At 38.0% G+C, this 15,482-nt stretch overlaps 1 protein-coding gene across 2 annotated transcripts in view; it reads right to left on the bottom strand.

Annotated features, from left to right (window-relative positions):
- The window catches only part of GALNT18 (polypeptide N-acetylgalactosaminyltransferase 18), a 230,451-nt gene that overhangs the window by 31,410 nt on the left and 183,559 nt on the right, over positions 1–15,482 (bottom strand). Inside the window, exon 10 of one of the 2 annotated variants that reach the window (XM_035327671.1) lies at positions 13,841–13,936. The exons of the other annotated variant lie outside the window; for it this stretch is intronic. Within the exon in view, the coding sequence (XP_035183562.1) occupies positions 13,841–13,936 (96 nt within the window). The remainder of the gene's footprint in view (positions 1–13,840; positions 13,937–15,482) is intronic. 2 annotated transcript variants of the gene reach the window in all.

Here is a 15,482-nt window from a genome sequence, read left to right on the forward strand (position 1 = left end):
TCATCCCAACTACTTTATTGTATTCACTATTGAAGTATAGCTGCTACTGATTTGGGCTGATGATGAAACACTTTTATGGGTTACTTCACTTTGCTAAAGTTCACAGGATCATAGAATAGTTTCGGTTGGAAGGGACCTTAAAGACCATCTAATTCCAACCCCTTTGCCATGGGCTGGGACACCTCCCACCAGAGCACGTTGCTCAAAGCCCCATCCAGCCTGGCCTTAAACGCTGCCAGGGATGGGGCATCCACAGCTTCTCTGGGCATCCTGTTCAAGTGCCTCACCACCCTCATAGGAAATAATTTCTTCCTTATATCTAATGTAAATCTCCCCTTTTTTAGTTTAAAGCCATTACCCTTTATCCTATCACTACACTGCCTGACAAAGAGTCCCTCTCCAGCTTTTCTGTAGGCCCCCTTAAGTACTAGAAGGCCACTGTGAGGTCTCCGTAGAGCTTTCTCTTCTCATGAGTTAACTCATTTCCTCATTAACTCAAAAAGTTAACTGATTTCCTTAGGATGTTCCTTGCTCACATTGATAAACTTGAAGCAGGTGTCAGCAATATCAGTGTCTTTTATATCCATCTCAGTTCCTGGGGAACTTTTAGCCTTTTGGGGAAGTGATGATTACCTGAGACCACGGAGTGTTTTTCTTGATGGGAACTTACATTTGGAAGCCAGAAATGGACATTCTGTATCGAACAGTTAAACCATAATTATTCAGTATGCCTCCTATTGAAAGTGGGAAATTAGGTACTTCAGAATATTAACTATGTATGTCACACATCTGGCAGAATAACATTTACCTCACTTGACAATTCACACTTAAATTTGCCTTGAGTGCTCGGGAAGGTCCCAATTCTCACAGTGCATCATTATGCAAACACTTACAATTACTCCTGTGACTTACAATATTGAATTTAAAATTTTAGTCTAGGAAAAAAGTAATCTGATTACTTCAGAAATTCCTAAGACCACCAAATTCATAGTGACAAGAGAGAGTGTAAGTTTGATGGTTATATCAGTTCAGTATGTGAGAGGACTTAGTGTCATGACTACATTGGAAACAAGTAAATAAGAACATGATTAGCCAATCATTTTCATCATTCTGCCCAGCAACACTACATAATTATATGATGTTTATGTAACATTGACATAATACAATATGCTGAAGTCAGTTGTACCCATTGTATGATCATATCCTGAGAATTCATTGCAGGCACAGCAAGAGAAAGGGGACCTTTTTATTACATTTTGCTACATTAATGCAATGGTATTTGTAAATTTCTATTTGAACAGCACGTGATTTTCTCCCTTGAATAAATTAAATATTTGAGGATCTGGTCCTATGGTAATATCAAATAGAGGATCTGACTAAAACCCAAAACCGATTTGAAATTGACAACTCTGATTTATCATCCTAGGCGTGTTATCTCTTTCTTACTGAGTTCTGTCCCTGCCCTTCAGTCACAGAGTTCTATTCTGAAAAGAAAGCAGCACAATCAATAAAAGTTCCAGGTTTAATGTGGTAATGTTTGTCACTTTACCCTAGGTTTTGAGAACCTTAAATGACATGTTATTTTAACAAATCTTCTGTGTTGTTAAGTTGTACTGCTATTTTTTCCTTCCAAAATTGATGCCATCAGCAAGTGAGTCATTTTGACCCCAAAAATTTAAGGTTAATTTCAGAATTTGAAAGGACTAAAAATATAAGATGAAAGGAATATGCATACTGAACAAATCACTACATCTTTAGCATAGCAAGAGAAACAATGCAAATGTTCGCAATCAATGCAAAATAAAGTTAAGACTGTAGTAACATCTGAATGATTTAAATACATTCATTAGGTTTTTTTGCTTGATTGCTATAAGCCTTTATGGACAGCCAGCTGAGCAGATATGCTTGGCATAACAGAGTTATTTCTATCTAATTTGTTTAATCAATGTTTAGTCTGAATATTTAATTAAAAATTCGGAAACTGAATCAAAATTCAAAGAACTACTAACTGTGATCACCGCTTATTTCACATGTTAATAGATCTATAGATCTAAGAACCAAAGAAGACAATTAGAGATTTTTTTTTATTATTTTTTTTTTACTGTAATCTTTGATATGCTACAGGCTGTATACTTCCACATGCTTACCTCTAAGTCCTGTAACTGGTAATTCATTAAATTACAGTTTCCATAATGGTATTAGCCTTGATGACCCCAACAGCTACTGTCAATACTTATGATAGCTTATCTGCTTTTATATGACTATGCACCTCATTCCTAATTTGTATCTAACTGGCTGTTATTAGTCATTGGTTCTTGAAACCGTGATAAATTAAAGTCTGTACTTATTACAGTGTCATACTTCCTTCTTGGAAAAGTACTTCTACTCTGTAAATAAGACCAAATTTAGACTGAACTCAGCTCTTGGTAAGGGCTAGTTGGATTGCTGATTTCCAAATAAATTGTCTGACAAACATAGCTCTTTTACTGGCTTACAAATCAATGCTGATTTTTTTTTTTTCCCAGAGTTATTCATAAATATTCAATCATGGTATTATGTGAAGAAATAATTTCTGATATTTTTTTCTGCTTCCTGATTGGACAAAGACAGCTAATGAACAGGAGGAAAACAAAACAAAAAAAATCCCTGGTTCACAGAAAAACACTAGAAACAGTCATTCCTTAAACAGTTTTGCAAAACACCCTACTCTGCAAATGGTGAACAATATAAGAAAGAAACTAGCTGAAATTGAATAGCTGATCAGAATTTGAATTAATGCTGTGAAAGTAATATGGCTCATGTAATTACCGAGGGAGTTACATATGCTTTCATGGGGACTGAATTTGGTTTATGAATTCCAAATGAGCCAGTGGATGACTTCAATTAATAGAATGACATGATAAAATTATCAATAAAACTAAAGAAATTTTAAAGTGGAACTTCCATCAACTATATTAATTACCTTCTCTTAACAGTTAATTACATTCTGTCAAGAATTTGAGACACAAAAATCTGACCTTCAGAACTTTGAAGTAACAAATGATATAGTAAAACATTAATCAAAAGAATGTTAAAATTGACAACCATCTGACAATTACTAAAACATCTATCTCCAAGTGCGCTACATGTGTTATAATAACTATATTGGTTTTATGCTGAATTTATAGCATAAGAGACAATTGGTTCTTAAAACTGCAGATTGAAATGCCAATTTTCAATTAGAAGAGACATCTTTAAAACATGGATAACTCCAGTAATCGCTCCATAATAAGCAGACCTGCAACTCTGATCTATTTTAAATTAATGTAGTTACAAAATATGAAATACTCAAATTGCATCAGTTTGAGACACTGCAGGTACCCAACGTGGCTGTTTTCCTTCTCCAAACGCCATTAATTAAAAACATTTTCACTTTAGGAAACGAAAGATTTATCCTTCTTTTTTGACTGGCCTGTGTATTTTTGAAATTAAAATTAACTTGACTTTGGACATTTTTAAACCTATTCCACCCTGCAGAGAAAATGTTAATAGGAAATTGGAAGTTAATCTTATTTAAAAAAAAATATTTCAACTCAGTACTAAAGCAACGTATGGAATACCCATATACTGTAGATATGTAGCCTGAGAAGCCTAAGTCTTTGTTAAAAGAAAAAAAATGCTTGGACATTTGTGAGGTACCACTGAAATAATTAAGATTCTGACTTCTTACCTCCTCATGGGTCACATCGTGTCCAAGGCCAGAGACAGCAAGCTCCACTCCAGGGAAGGCAGGGTATACCTCAGGCCTGGTATCTCGTGCCCAGCTGGGGGGTATTCTGCAAGGCAGCACTGAGTGCAAGTGCCACGCTGCATAGCACAGCTGGCCTATATGCAGATGTTGCAGAGGTCGCAAGGTGTTTATAACCACGGTTGATGGCCCCAAGCTACAAGCTGTATTTCTTTCTGAATATACTTTGTCCTTCTGCGGCAGTCCTCCATTGCTTTCAGCAGGTCTAGTACCCATCATGGAGAAACACCATGGTGCTCTGTACATAGGGTGCTTATTTGCTAAGAGCCAAAGTGAGATCTCTGACTGGACCAGCTTCAGGCTCCTGCATCAGGATATTAGCCAACCATTGCAGAAGTCAGCAGCAGCTTCAAAAACTCAACAGCCAGTATATTCAGGGGATGTTAGCTCTAAGCTTTTTGGTATCAGCTCACTGGGTATATGTAATAAACTATTTTAAGCCTATACACCTGAACCAAACCAAGTATGAAAAGCAGTGTCAGCTTTCACCGGCTTAGTGCTCAACATGAAAAGCACAGAATATGAATCCAAAATCCAGTGCCAGATTTATCATCTAGGAGCTCAGCAATATTTCATATGTTTTCAAATATTTTGATGTTTTAACTTGTTGAAATCCTCTCAGCCAGAAGTATCCATACAAAAAAATATATGCTACAACACAAGAAAAAAAAATTGCTTGAAAATGCATGTACATTTTTACATTCAAAACAAGAACAGTTTTGATCTCTTGTATAATATCCAGGCTAACAACTATAATCTCTTTAAAATTAAAACAGTACACGAGAGCTTGAAATGCTCTGATAATTTAAAATTTGTGAGCACTGCACCTGTTCACAGCAGTTTGTTTCAATTACATTTTCAGTGTGGGTTTTGTAGTATAGATATTTGAGGAAATTGGAAACTAGAGAGGAAAGTTCTTAGAGTGACCACAACAAGCTCAGTAAGTATGATTTGAATTCTATAAAATGTAATGTTTTGACAAAGAAGATATTAAACAGCCTGAAAACTAATTCCTTTGATAGTCTGCTTACCCTCTTTTCCTGCATCAGCCTCACCCATTTTATAATGCTGAATAAGTTCTTTCCAGTTAAACTATAGAGACAGTAACTGTATGTCCATCTCCTCCTATATCAATAATGCTAATGTAGGATTTATTCGTATAGAAAGGCAACTGAATTCAACATGAAGTGGATAACCCCAGGGCTAAGAAGTACAAAAATTGAAACAAAAAAATTTGAAACACACATCATCTATGGCACAGTCCATATTCATTATGTTTGATAAATTAGTAAAATGAAGAGACAGGTTTGACTCTGGTCCTACTACTATAAAGACGAGTTTAGTTGGTCAGTTGAAAAATACAGTCTACAAATCACTCACAGTCTATTTGCTGAGACAATGAACATAGTTACCAGAGCCATACGTGTAGTTTACAAGCTAATAATGCAATACTAGTGATCCTCACCTGCGAATGGACAACTCTCTTCAGTTTAAGAGAATCTCCTCTACATGGAAATAGATACTGCATTTGAATGAGATAGGCAATACAGAAGACTGGGTAACAGGTCACATAATCTGTATCAACAGAAAGCCTCTTGAATCAAACCACTGCTAGCACAAAAATAATTTACTCATGGCAAATCACAGAATCACAGAATCATCTAATGTTTCACCATAAAATCTGCTCCAAAACTAGAATCAGATCAATAGATTCTCTTTCTGAAACTGTGCACTGAAGTGAATGAGAATTTTGCCAGAATCAAACTTAAAAACATACAATAGGAAATTCTATATTCTTTAAATTCTAAATTCCACAGAACATCTGTGCACCTGTTCCATAGTCTAAAGAGGCTGCAGCTTTGAAAAAGTCTTCCATGGGTTTAACTTCTCAGGCACACATCAGAAAAAATGTAAAACGCCACATTTTGCTTCCATTGCCATCAAAGTCACAGTTTCTATTAATTTTACTATGATCAAACCAGGATTTATGCACTGAAAGAAATCAAGAGAAATATAAATAGCCTCCGTAAACTACTCAGCAGGAGTACATTATATAAGATATTGTCAGAGCAATTAGGCCTCTTACAGAATATATTTAAAATAAAAATTAGAATCCATAAATGCTTATAATCATCCTTGCTAGGCAATTTCACAAAATCTACAAGTCACCTTATCTTCTATTAATTGTATTTTTACTGAGCTGAAAAGCCTTAGATTAAAAAACAGCTATTCTGGTTCCACTAACATTTACTGCACAAATACCCTTGTTCCCAGGAAGCACGTAGCATGTGCATGAAGTAGTGTTAGCACCAGCGCTTAGATCATTCCACAAGCCTTAGTGAACAAGTTAAAGGAAAATGAGCCTAAGTTTGTGCTCTGTCAAATGCAGTCTCGGGCAGAACACTAAGCACAGACCCTTGTGCAGGGACATTTGATCTGTAGAGTCTGCAGAGAGAGACTACAAAGAAAAAGGCTGCACAGCTGTGAGAATCTCACGTGGCTGTGCTACAAAATACATAGGGCTTAACTCCGTGCCCAGCAGTGTGACCTGTTCCCTGAAGCCCAGTCGTTGTGTCTGCCCTCCTGAAAGAATCAGGCTGACCTGCTAAGCTGCCACTCTCTTGATGCAGCAGCTTCACTTTGTATGAATACTGATGTATTCATGCAATGATGATGAACACTTTGGCTGTATGAAGAAAGGAAAAACCTACTCTCTTCTCTACTGCACAATGTGACTTTTCACTGCAAAGTATTTGGGCCAAGATGTAATTGGATGCTTTGCACAGTTCAGTTTTTGTATAGCACTCTGTGTTTCTGCACACATAATTATTAACAAAATAATTATCATAAACCACATAATTGCTAAATTCAAATCAACATATTAGCAGGTCCTTAAAAAGGGAAGGTACTATACAGAGCAGATGCGAGATCAATTGTCTTGTACACAGATGTTGAATATGTCTAGCATTTACCTTGAAGATAAACATAAGCAGCCATCCTTAGGTAGCAAGTGACTGACAGCTGTTAAAACAGCTGCTCTGATGCTTTTTCTTTCTTAGAAAAAACTCCCTGAAAGTGTTTACTGTAGATGTTTAATCTTCAGGGCAGTGATTTTTCAAGCCTGAAGGGTCAATCATTGATCCAGATCAGCAGGCTTTTTTCTGTTCATTATTTCCTGAAATGTGCTAGTATCAGCGGTTGCTAGATGTGGGGTCATCTGGTTGATGATATTCTTACACAGAGCCTTGCTTTGCAACACATGTTTTACGCACTCACATTAAAACACGGTTCTACTTCTACATAGAAAATAAATAAATAAATAAATAAATAAATAAATAAATAAATAAATAAATAAATATGAAGTGCAAGTATTTCATTATAGTTTCTAAGAATGCTGTATTTTGGGTCTGGAATAATTATTATTTTTCGGAGTCTAATTTCCAGCTTCAGGAGAAAAAGAACATGTATTCATCCATAAGCCATCTAGAGATCTGAGTCATCACAGCTATATGCTGTTCTCAAACTTCAGAAATTCCCTTATCTAATACTTTTCTTGACAGCAGTATTGTGGTGCACTGTTGGCAGCAGAATCAAGACTGTCAGGGGAAAGCAGCATCAGTATTCAGTACTTCCATGATTTTATTTTTAAAGCAAACGGAAAGGTGCCATGGGAAGTCTGAACTGTAGGGAAAGATATAATCACATTTTATCTGTTAATTTCTCATTATAGTATGGTTTATTATGGTTCTTGATCACAGTACTTCAGATACACAGAAAGGTACTCCTAAGAGGGCTAGTGCTTCTGTTTCCAAATTCTCTTAATGCTCATTCTGACAAAGCACATGGTTATTCTCCCAGCATTCCTAGCACAGATGATTGTCCAACACAATGCAAATCTTATTAGACACAGGAATATGAAGAAAAATTTTCATGCTAACAGACTTAGTACAATTAAGGCTCTATTAAAACTCAAATTTGAGATGCTTATTTTTGTAATGTCTCAATAACCTGAAGATCACATTAGTTTTGCTCTGGAGATGTCTAAATTACTCATTGAAAATAAACTATCAGATTTCTTTTTCTTTCTTTTGTTCTTTTTATTATTATTTTTTTTTTCCCTCCAACATATTTGCTAAGAGATTTTAATTATTTTGGTAATTATTTGATGAATATCTATGAATGGTTCCCTCTCCAGGGGTTTACAAATTGGGTTTCACCAAATAACTGGTGTTTGTGACCAATCCTGTACTTTTTTACTGAGTAAAAATGCCTTCAGTGATAGCTGTTTTTACTCATATATGTTCTCGTTTACAAATTAACAAGTATCTGTCTATGAACAACCATGATGCTAAGAAATTACACTGAAGAAAAAATAGTTTTTATGAAAATATACATGAATAACATTTAAAAAGGAGCACTCATAAATCATACAAAGAGCTTTTAGAAGCTCAAGAGAGTTCTTGTAACTGCTTCTTCCAGTACTTCACATGCTGTGCTTAGAATGCAACATGAAGTTTCAGGTCAGAGCCTCATGCAGTGTAAGCTGTCACAACTCTGCTTATTGGCATGGCTTTCTTACATTGCTTTCAGTAGAGAAGCAATAATTCATAGGATAGGGCTGTAGTCATTTGTTTCTGAGTGTCAGTTCTGCAATCTATTGCAAGAACTTGAAAGGATATGAATGGGCGAGTGTCCCTTCTCACCTGTATTTTTCTAGTACTTCTCCCATCCCATCTCGTCTTCTGACCCCGGTCCTCAGCTTGAGTTCCTTGCAATCTGTTTTATATTGACTTTCACATCCCTGGATGGGATTCCTGGTTTAACTGCTTATCAGTTGAGAAGGATATGAGCCAGAAGCAACTGAACAAGGGAAGACACAGAACTGCCCATTTTTCCCTTAGTCCCAAGCACTTTTCAATGTAAATCTGGACTTAAAACTTACCACTTTGTTGACTTATGGTACTTGTTTATTATCCAACAAAGATACTAATAATGTGTTTTTTTCATTTAAAGCAAAGTGCAGGGACAAAATCAGAAAAGCCAAAGCTCATCTGGAGCTCAATCTGGCTACTGCCGTTAAAGATAACAAAAAATGTTTTTATAAATACATCAACACAAAAAGGAGGAATAAGGAGAATCTCCATCCTTTACTGGATGCGGGGGGAAACTTAGTTAAAAGAGATGAGGAAAAGGTGGAGGTGCTTAATGCCTTCTTCGCCTCAGTCTTTAGCGGCAATACCGGTTGTTCTCTGGATACCCAGTACCCTGAACTGGTGGAAGGGGATGGGGAGAGAGATGTGGCCCTCATTATCCATGAAGAAATGGTTGGTGACCTGGTACGGCACTTGGATGTGCACAAGTCGATGGGGCCGGATGGGATCCACCCAAGGGTACTGAGAGAACTGGCAAAGGTGCTGGCCAAGCCGCTTACCATCATTTATCAACAGTCCTGGCTATTGGGGGAGGTCAAAGTTGACTGGCGGCTAGCAAATGCGACGCCCATCTACAAGAAGGGCCAGAGGACTGACCCGGGAAACTACAGGCCTGTCAGTTTGACCTCAGTGCCAGGGAAGCTCATGGAGCAGATTATCTCGAGAGTCATCACGCAGTACTTGCAGGGCAAGCAGGCGATCAGGCCCAGTCAGCATGGGTTTATGAAGGGCAGGTCCTGCTTGATGAACCTGATCTCCTTCTATGACAAAGTGACGCGCTGGGTGGATGAGGGAAAGGCTGTGGATGTGGTCTACCTTGACTTCAGCAAGGCTTTTGACACCGTTTCCCACAGCATTCTCCTCAAGAAACTGGCTGCTCTTGCCTTGGACTGGCGCACGCTTCGTTGGGTTAGAAACTGGCTGGATAGCCGGGCCCAAAGAGTCGTGGTGAATGGAGTCAAATCCAGTTGGAGGCCGGTCACTAGTGGTGTTCCCCAGGGCTCGGTGCTGGGGCTGATCCTCTTCAATATCTTCATTGATGATCTGGATGAGGGCATTGAGTGCACCCTCAGTAAGTTTGCAGATGACACCAAGTTAGGTACGTGTGTCGATCTGCTCGAGGGTAGGAAGGCTCTGCAGGAGGATCTGGAGAGGCTGGACCGATGGGCTGAGGTCAACTGCATGAAGTTCAACAAGGCCAAGTGCCGGGTCCTGCACCTGGGGCGCAATAACCCCAAGCGGAGCTACAGGCTGGGAGATGAGTGGTTGGAGAGCTGCCAGGCAGAGAAGGACCTGGGAGTGATGGTAGATAGTCGGCTGAATATGAGCCAGCAGTGTGCTCAGGTGGCCAAGAAGGCCAACAGAATCCTGGCTTGTATAAGAAACAGTGTGGCCAGCAGGGCTAGGGAGGTGATCGTCCCCCTGTACTCGGCTCTGGTGAGGCCGCACCTCGAGGACTGTGTTCAGTTTTGGGCCCCTCGCTACAAGAAGGACATCGAGGTGCTTGAGCGAGTCCAGAGAAGGGCTACGAAGCTGGTGAGGGGCCTGGAGAACAAGTCTTACAAGGAGCGGCTGAGGGAGCTGGGCTTGTTCAGCCTGGAGAAAAGGAGGCTCAGGGGTGACCTTATCGCTCTCTACAGGTACCTCAAGGGAGGCTGTAGCGAGGTGGGGGTTGGTCTATTCTCCCATGTGCCTGGTGACAGGACGAGGGGGAATGGGCTTAAGTTGCGCCAGGGGAGGTTTAGGTTGGATGTTAGGAAGAACTAGGGTTGTTAGACATTGGAACGGGCTGCCCAGGGAAGTGGTGGAGTCACCATCCCTGGAGGTCTTTAAAAGACGTTTAGATGTAGAGCTTAGGGATATGCTTTAGTGGGGACTGTTAGTGTTAGCTCAGAGGTTGGACTTGATGATCTTGAGGTCTCTTCCAACCTAGAAATTCTGTGATTCTGTGAAAGAATCTTTGCAAATACTCAGGAGAAAGCAAATACTCAGGAGAAGATTTAATGCAAGTGACATATTGTCACCAGTCTGCCTTTAAGATTACAGGCCTGACTAAACAGTGGTCTTAAACAACACCAAACATTCAGGTTCAGACAGTTCCCAGAATTAGGAAGAGAACTCACTTGAGCCTGGGGCATGTACTTACTGCAGCTACAAGCAATCAACTTTTGCATGCAAAACTGGGGCACTGCTGGAAATGGACCTCTTTAAGGTCTAAACGTATGACCGAAGAGTGGCTTTGCTCCTTCAAGTTCAAGAATTAACAGTATCTTAACGCTTTTATGCATGAAGCACTTAAAAAAAATCCCACAACCTCACATAAACCTTACGTTTGGTAGTGTTCTGCCACAACTTCTGTTCTGTCTTCCCTTCTTTTCCTTTACATTTCTGTCCTGTCACCTTCTCCCTTACTTCCCAGTCTACCACATCTCCCAGTTTACCAGTTTCCCTGTACCATCACATGGAAGGGGGTCTGCTTCTTCACATCCCCCCAGGCTGTCTGTATCTAGTGCACCCTGTTTGGCCAACAACTGCAGGCCATTGTGCTTTGCCTGTGAGCTGTTTTCACGCAACTAAAGCAACATTTTTATCACCACTGAACAGTACAGTAGGAACCTGTTTTAACTACTGCTGTAAACTATATTACTCTGTTCTCAATATTGTCTGCAAAAGACGAAGCATGGACTATATGGCAGGTACACAGTTACCTTTTTTCTTCAGTGATTCCTTTCTTGAATGAAACATGCTAAAATAAAATTATCCATATATACAATTCTGAAACGATTACTTGATGTCAAATAGCTCATCTAAGCTATTTCCCACACAGAAAGCTAAGAATCCAAAAACATTTGAAAGAGGGTAGTGGGAAAAAAAAAAAAAAAAAAAAAAAAAAAAAGGTTACTCAGCTTAGAAGAGAGGCTATAGCAATAACTACAAACAGCAGCTTAAACTGGAAAAGGGGGAATAGATCTTGGCAGCCAGATCTAGTTCTGAAACAGTAAGTGGTATAGCTGTGACAGCAAAGCTTTGCACCAGAGCTAATACCAGCTTCACCAAAACCTTCAGTCATACAAACACTCCTGAACCATGACACTAAATTTTTTGACTAACCTGTTTCTTTAAGGATTGACAAGTGAGCAAAGTAATCCCCTTTATATAGCATTTCACCACTACTAGAATACAACTAACATCTTATCTGTATCTTTTGTATTCACTAGCAGGTTCACTAAGATTAAATGGAATATTTATTCAAATATTTCCGATATGCTAGAGGAAATGCATGTGGTTGTATCTCTGCTTTAACAAGAGATTCTATATGTGCAATGGATATCTCTTAGAAGTATGAGAAATATTTTATTTAGAGCTTTCCCTGTTTCTAAAGTAATCTGTAACATAGAGAAAAGACTGTGCTCATACAGTTTTCACTCATTACCTTGATCTTGTTTGTATGTGTACCATATTCATGTGTTTTGTTTTTTTTTAAACACCATTTGTTACAAAAAATATATAGTAATGGGAAAGAGACACAGTTCATATTGTAATTATGAAAGGATCAGAATCTTGTCAACAGAGTTTTCCCTTGTCCCTTTTCCCTTTGTCATTTATTCATCACTATCTCACTTATCCTGAACTTCAGCTGACATTCAAAGGTAGTTCTTCATCTGGTGAATACTAAACTGTGCTTACTGAAGCGACTTTTTGTTGTTATTGTTGTTTGACTCTTAACTATAATTAAAATTTCTAGTTGGATTTTATAACTATTACTGTAGTGTGTTACCATCACAGATGATACGCCAGAATAGAGTTAGAGAACCCTCCCAAAAGATTTAGAATAACGGCTCTGGCTTCTGGGTGAATTACATACGCTAGGACTAGCTTAAAAACATCCTGGAGGCAAACAGTGGGTACTACGTAATTATGCGACAAGCCACAGCCCCGGAAATGAATGAGTCTGATGGATGGGATATTCAGCTATTTTTGTCCTTATCATTCATAACTTACTCAAACATGATGTCACTAGTGATCAATATTAAAGGCCCTCACAAAGGAAGTCATTACAAAACACAGTTACAGCATATGTGACTTGGCAAGGAAGTACAGAATCTCATCTGCATTTTACAAAATTCATGCTTCCAGGTAAGATATCCAGGTACAGGGGACAAGATTACTTTTTTGCTCAAAGTTTATATCTAAAATATTAGGATCATTTGTTAACAATTCCATCGCTAAAACCACATTATTTAAGTAGGGCACAATAGAGCCCTTTTTGAGAAAGCAAATGAGGTTGTCAAAGAAAAAAATAATTCAAACTGGAAGGATTTTTCAAAGGCTCCAATCACTTTCACAAATATATACATTTTCTTATATGCCATTTTTGCTTATGTTACTTTTCAGTGTTATATAATTTGCACATCTGTCTTTAAGAAGCACATTCTAGATGATGCAAAATGTTACATTTACTGTCAGGATTTGCCTAGAAACGCTTTCACCTATGCCCAGGAAGCTTTTATCCTCTTGTTGGAAGTTAATAAATACTAATGTTGTGTAAGAAAATAGAAGGACTTTGGTAATTTTGGCCTTTGGCACATACTCGAGTAACAGGACAACAGCAGAGAAAGAAAAAAAGGAGCTTTAAAAAAAGAGATCTGATGATTGGGTTTTGTTCTTTGACACAAATGGGGGCTGTACATTTGTGAAGATGGGGGCTGTACATTTCAGATTTGTGAAAATGAGACAGTAAACATATCAAGTAAAGATGTTTCAGATAATGTATAAACTATGAATACACTCATGTATGTGCATAAAGTATTTTAAAATGCATTGTCATTCACACACCACATACAGATCAGAAATGAAAACTTTTTATCAACAAAACTGTGTTAATGCTGACTCTTGTATTCCTTAAATTATTTCAGAATGAATAAACAAACTTCTTTGTGCTAATATGTCAGTAATTCCTAACTTAGGGCAGAATTAATTTTCTAGCTTTCTGTAACAGAGATACTAAACAGCATACGGAGGTTTTGTTGCAGGAAAACAGTGACAGACAGGTACATGATGGTTCCTCTTACACAGTCTAGAAAAAGCAGCAGCAATAAACAACATCATTAGACAAACTAACCTGTGGTGTCATTCCATGGCAGATATACATGATTGGGATATTCTCTGTGTCTGGCCCTTGATCAAGGCACAAATCACTTTTCAAGGAATTCTGCAGCTAAAATAAACAAAAAGAGATCAAGCAAGTCTTAGATCAGAAAAAAAAAAAAAAAAAAAGTATGATTGCATTCATTTTTTTTCAATAAAATTGTATGTACTTGAAATATGCAGAAGTAAAAATACTTGTTAAAATGAAGATATGTGAAGCACCTGGACTAAATTCTTCAGTGTTGATAATTCAATGCTACTGATTTCAATAATGTTGCACAAGATTTCAGGGAGGGTAGATGTCAAAAAGCCTTCAGAGTACAATCATTTTTTCTATAAATATGTTTTTAAATATTTTTATAGAATAATTATGCTTCTAAGGTACAAGCTATATACAAAAGAGTTAGTTTTTTATTTATTTTATTATATATATATATTTTTAAACGGTCTGAAGGTAGCGGAGGAGTATGGATGGAGATTTAAACACAGGAGAAAGCCCTCTAATAAAACTGTTTTTCAGAATCACTCAGGACATTCTTTTGGTTTCTAGAAATAATTCAAAAAATCCTTTCTGCTGACACTTAAGAGACTTTTAGCCAATTGGTATACATTAGCTCTTCTTCACATTATTCAGGACTAACCCTTCTACAGCAATCCAGCCATGAAAGGACTGCAAAGCACTTGGCCTGGTTCTTCACTAATCCCTATGTGTTACCTATGCAATGCTGAGACAGAATTTTCTGTAAGTGAAGTGCTAAATTATAGAGCACAGACGGCTAAAAGGTCTCTGTAGAGTGTAATGCCAAAGATGTGGGTTGCATACCCATGGGCATGTACAAAGGTGTTAGTTCAGTGGTATAAGATTGGTTCAGAGAACACAAGAGAACTGATGGAGTGAGTGAAGAGGCAATGTAGTTTGCAACCATCAGAGCCTGAGCAGTCCTGCCAGCTGCGTACAGCGACCTTCTCTGAGAAAAATAAATAGATATGCTTAGAAAGGAAATCCAAAAGTGCAGTGGTATGTAAGAACTGGACAAGACAGAGACTGAAGTCAGGCAGTGAATAAAATCAACATAAACTCATCTTCACAAGGTTTCCAAACCTTAACTCCAAACCTAACTAACTTCGGTAACAGACATGACAAATCTCAATATCAAAGAGAAAAATACGCGCTCAATATCAATGTGTGACTAGAAAAAGGGAAAGATCACACCAATTTTTTTTAAAAAGGTAGAAAGGAAGACACTAGGAACTACCAACTGGTCAGCCTCACTGCTGTGCCTGGGAAGATCATAGAACAGATCCCCTTGGAAGCTACGCTAAGGCACTTGGAAGAATGCAAGGTGATTTGTGACAGCCAACATGGCTTCACCAAGGGCAAATCAAATCTTTAAGGTCCCTTCCAGTCCAAAGCAGTCTATGATTCTATGATAATATTGGCCTTATTCTTAGGTGCAAGCTTCAAGAATTAAGTGAAGTTTCCTCTCTCTAATCTTTACATTCATTAGCCTTAAGCATAACCACAACCATGACTCTAATCGTAATCAGATATTAGTCAACACTCTTTATCCAGATCAATGATAAATACAAGCCTTATTTATTCAAGCCTGGATCCA

Source organism: Oxyura jamaicensis, chromosome 5 (assembly GCF_011077185.1).
Source record: "Oxyura jamaicensis isolate SHBP4307 breed ruddy duck chromosome 5, BPBGC_Ojam_1.0, whole genome shotgun sequence".
Lineage (NCBI taxonomy): Eukaryota > Metazoa > Chordata > Aves > Anseriformes > Anatidae > Oxyura > Oxyura jamaicensis.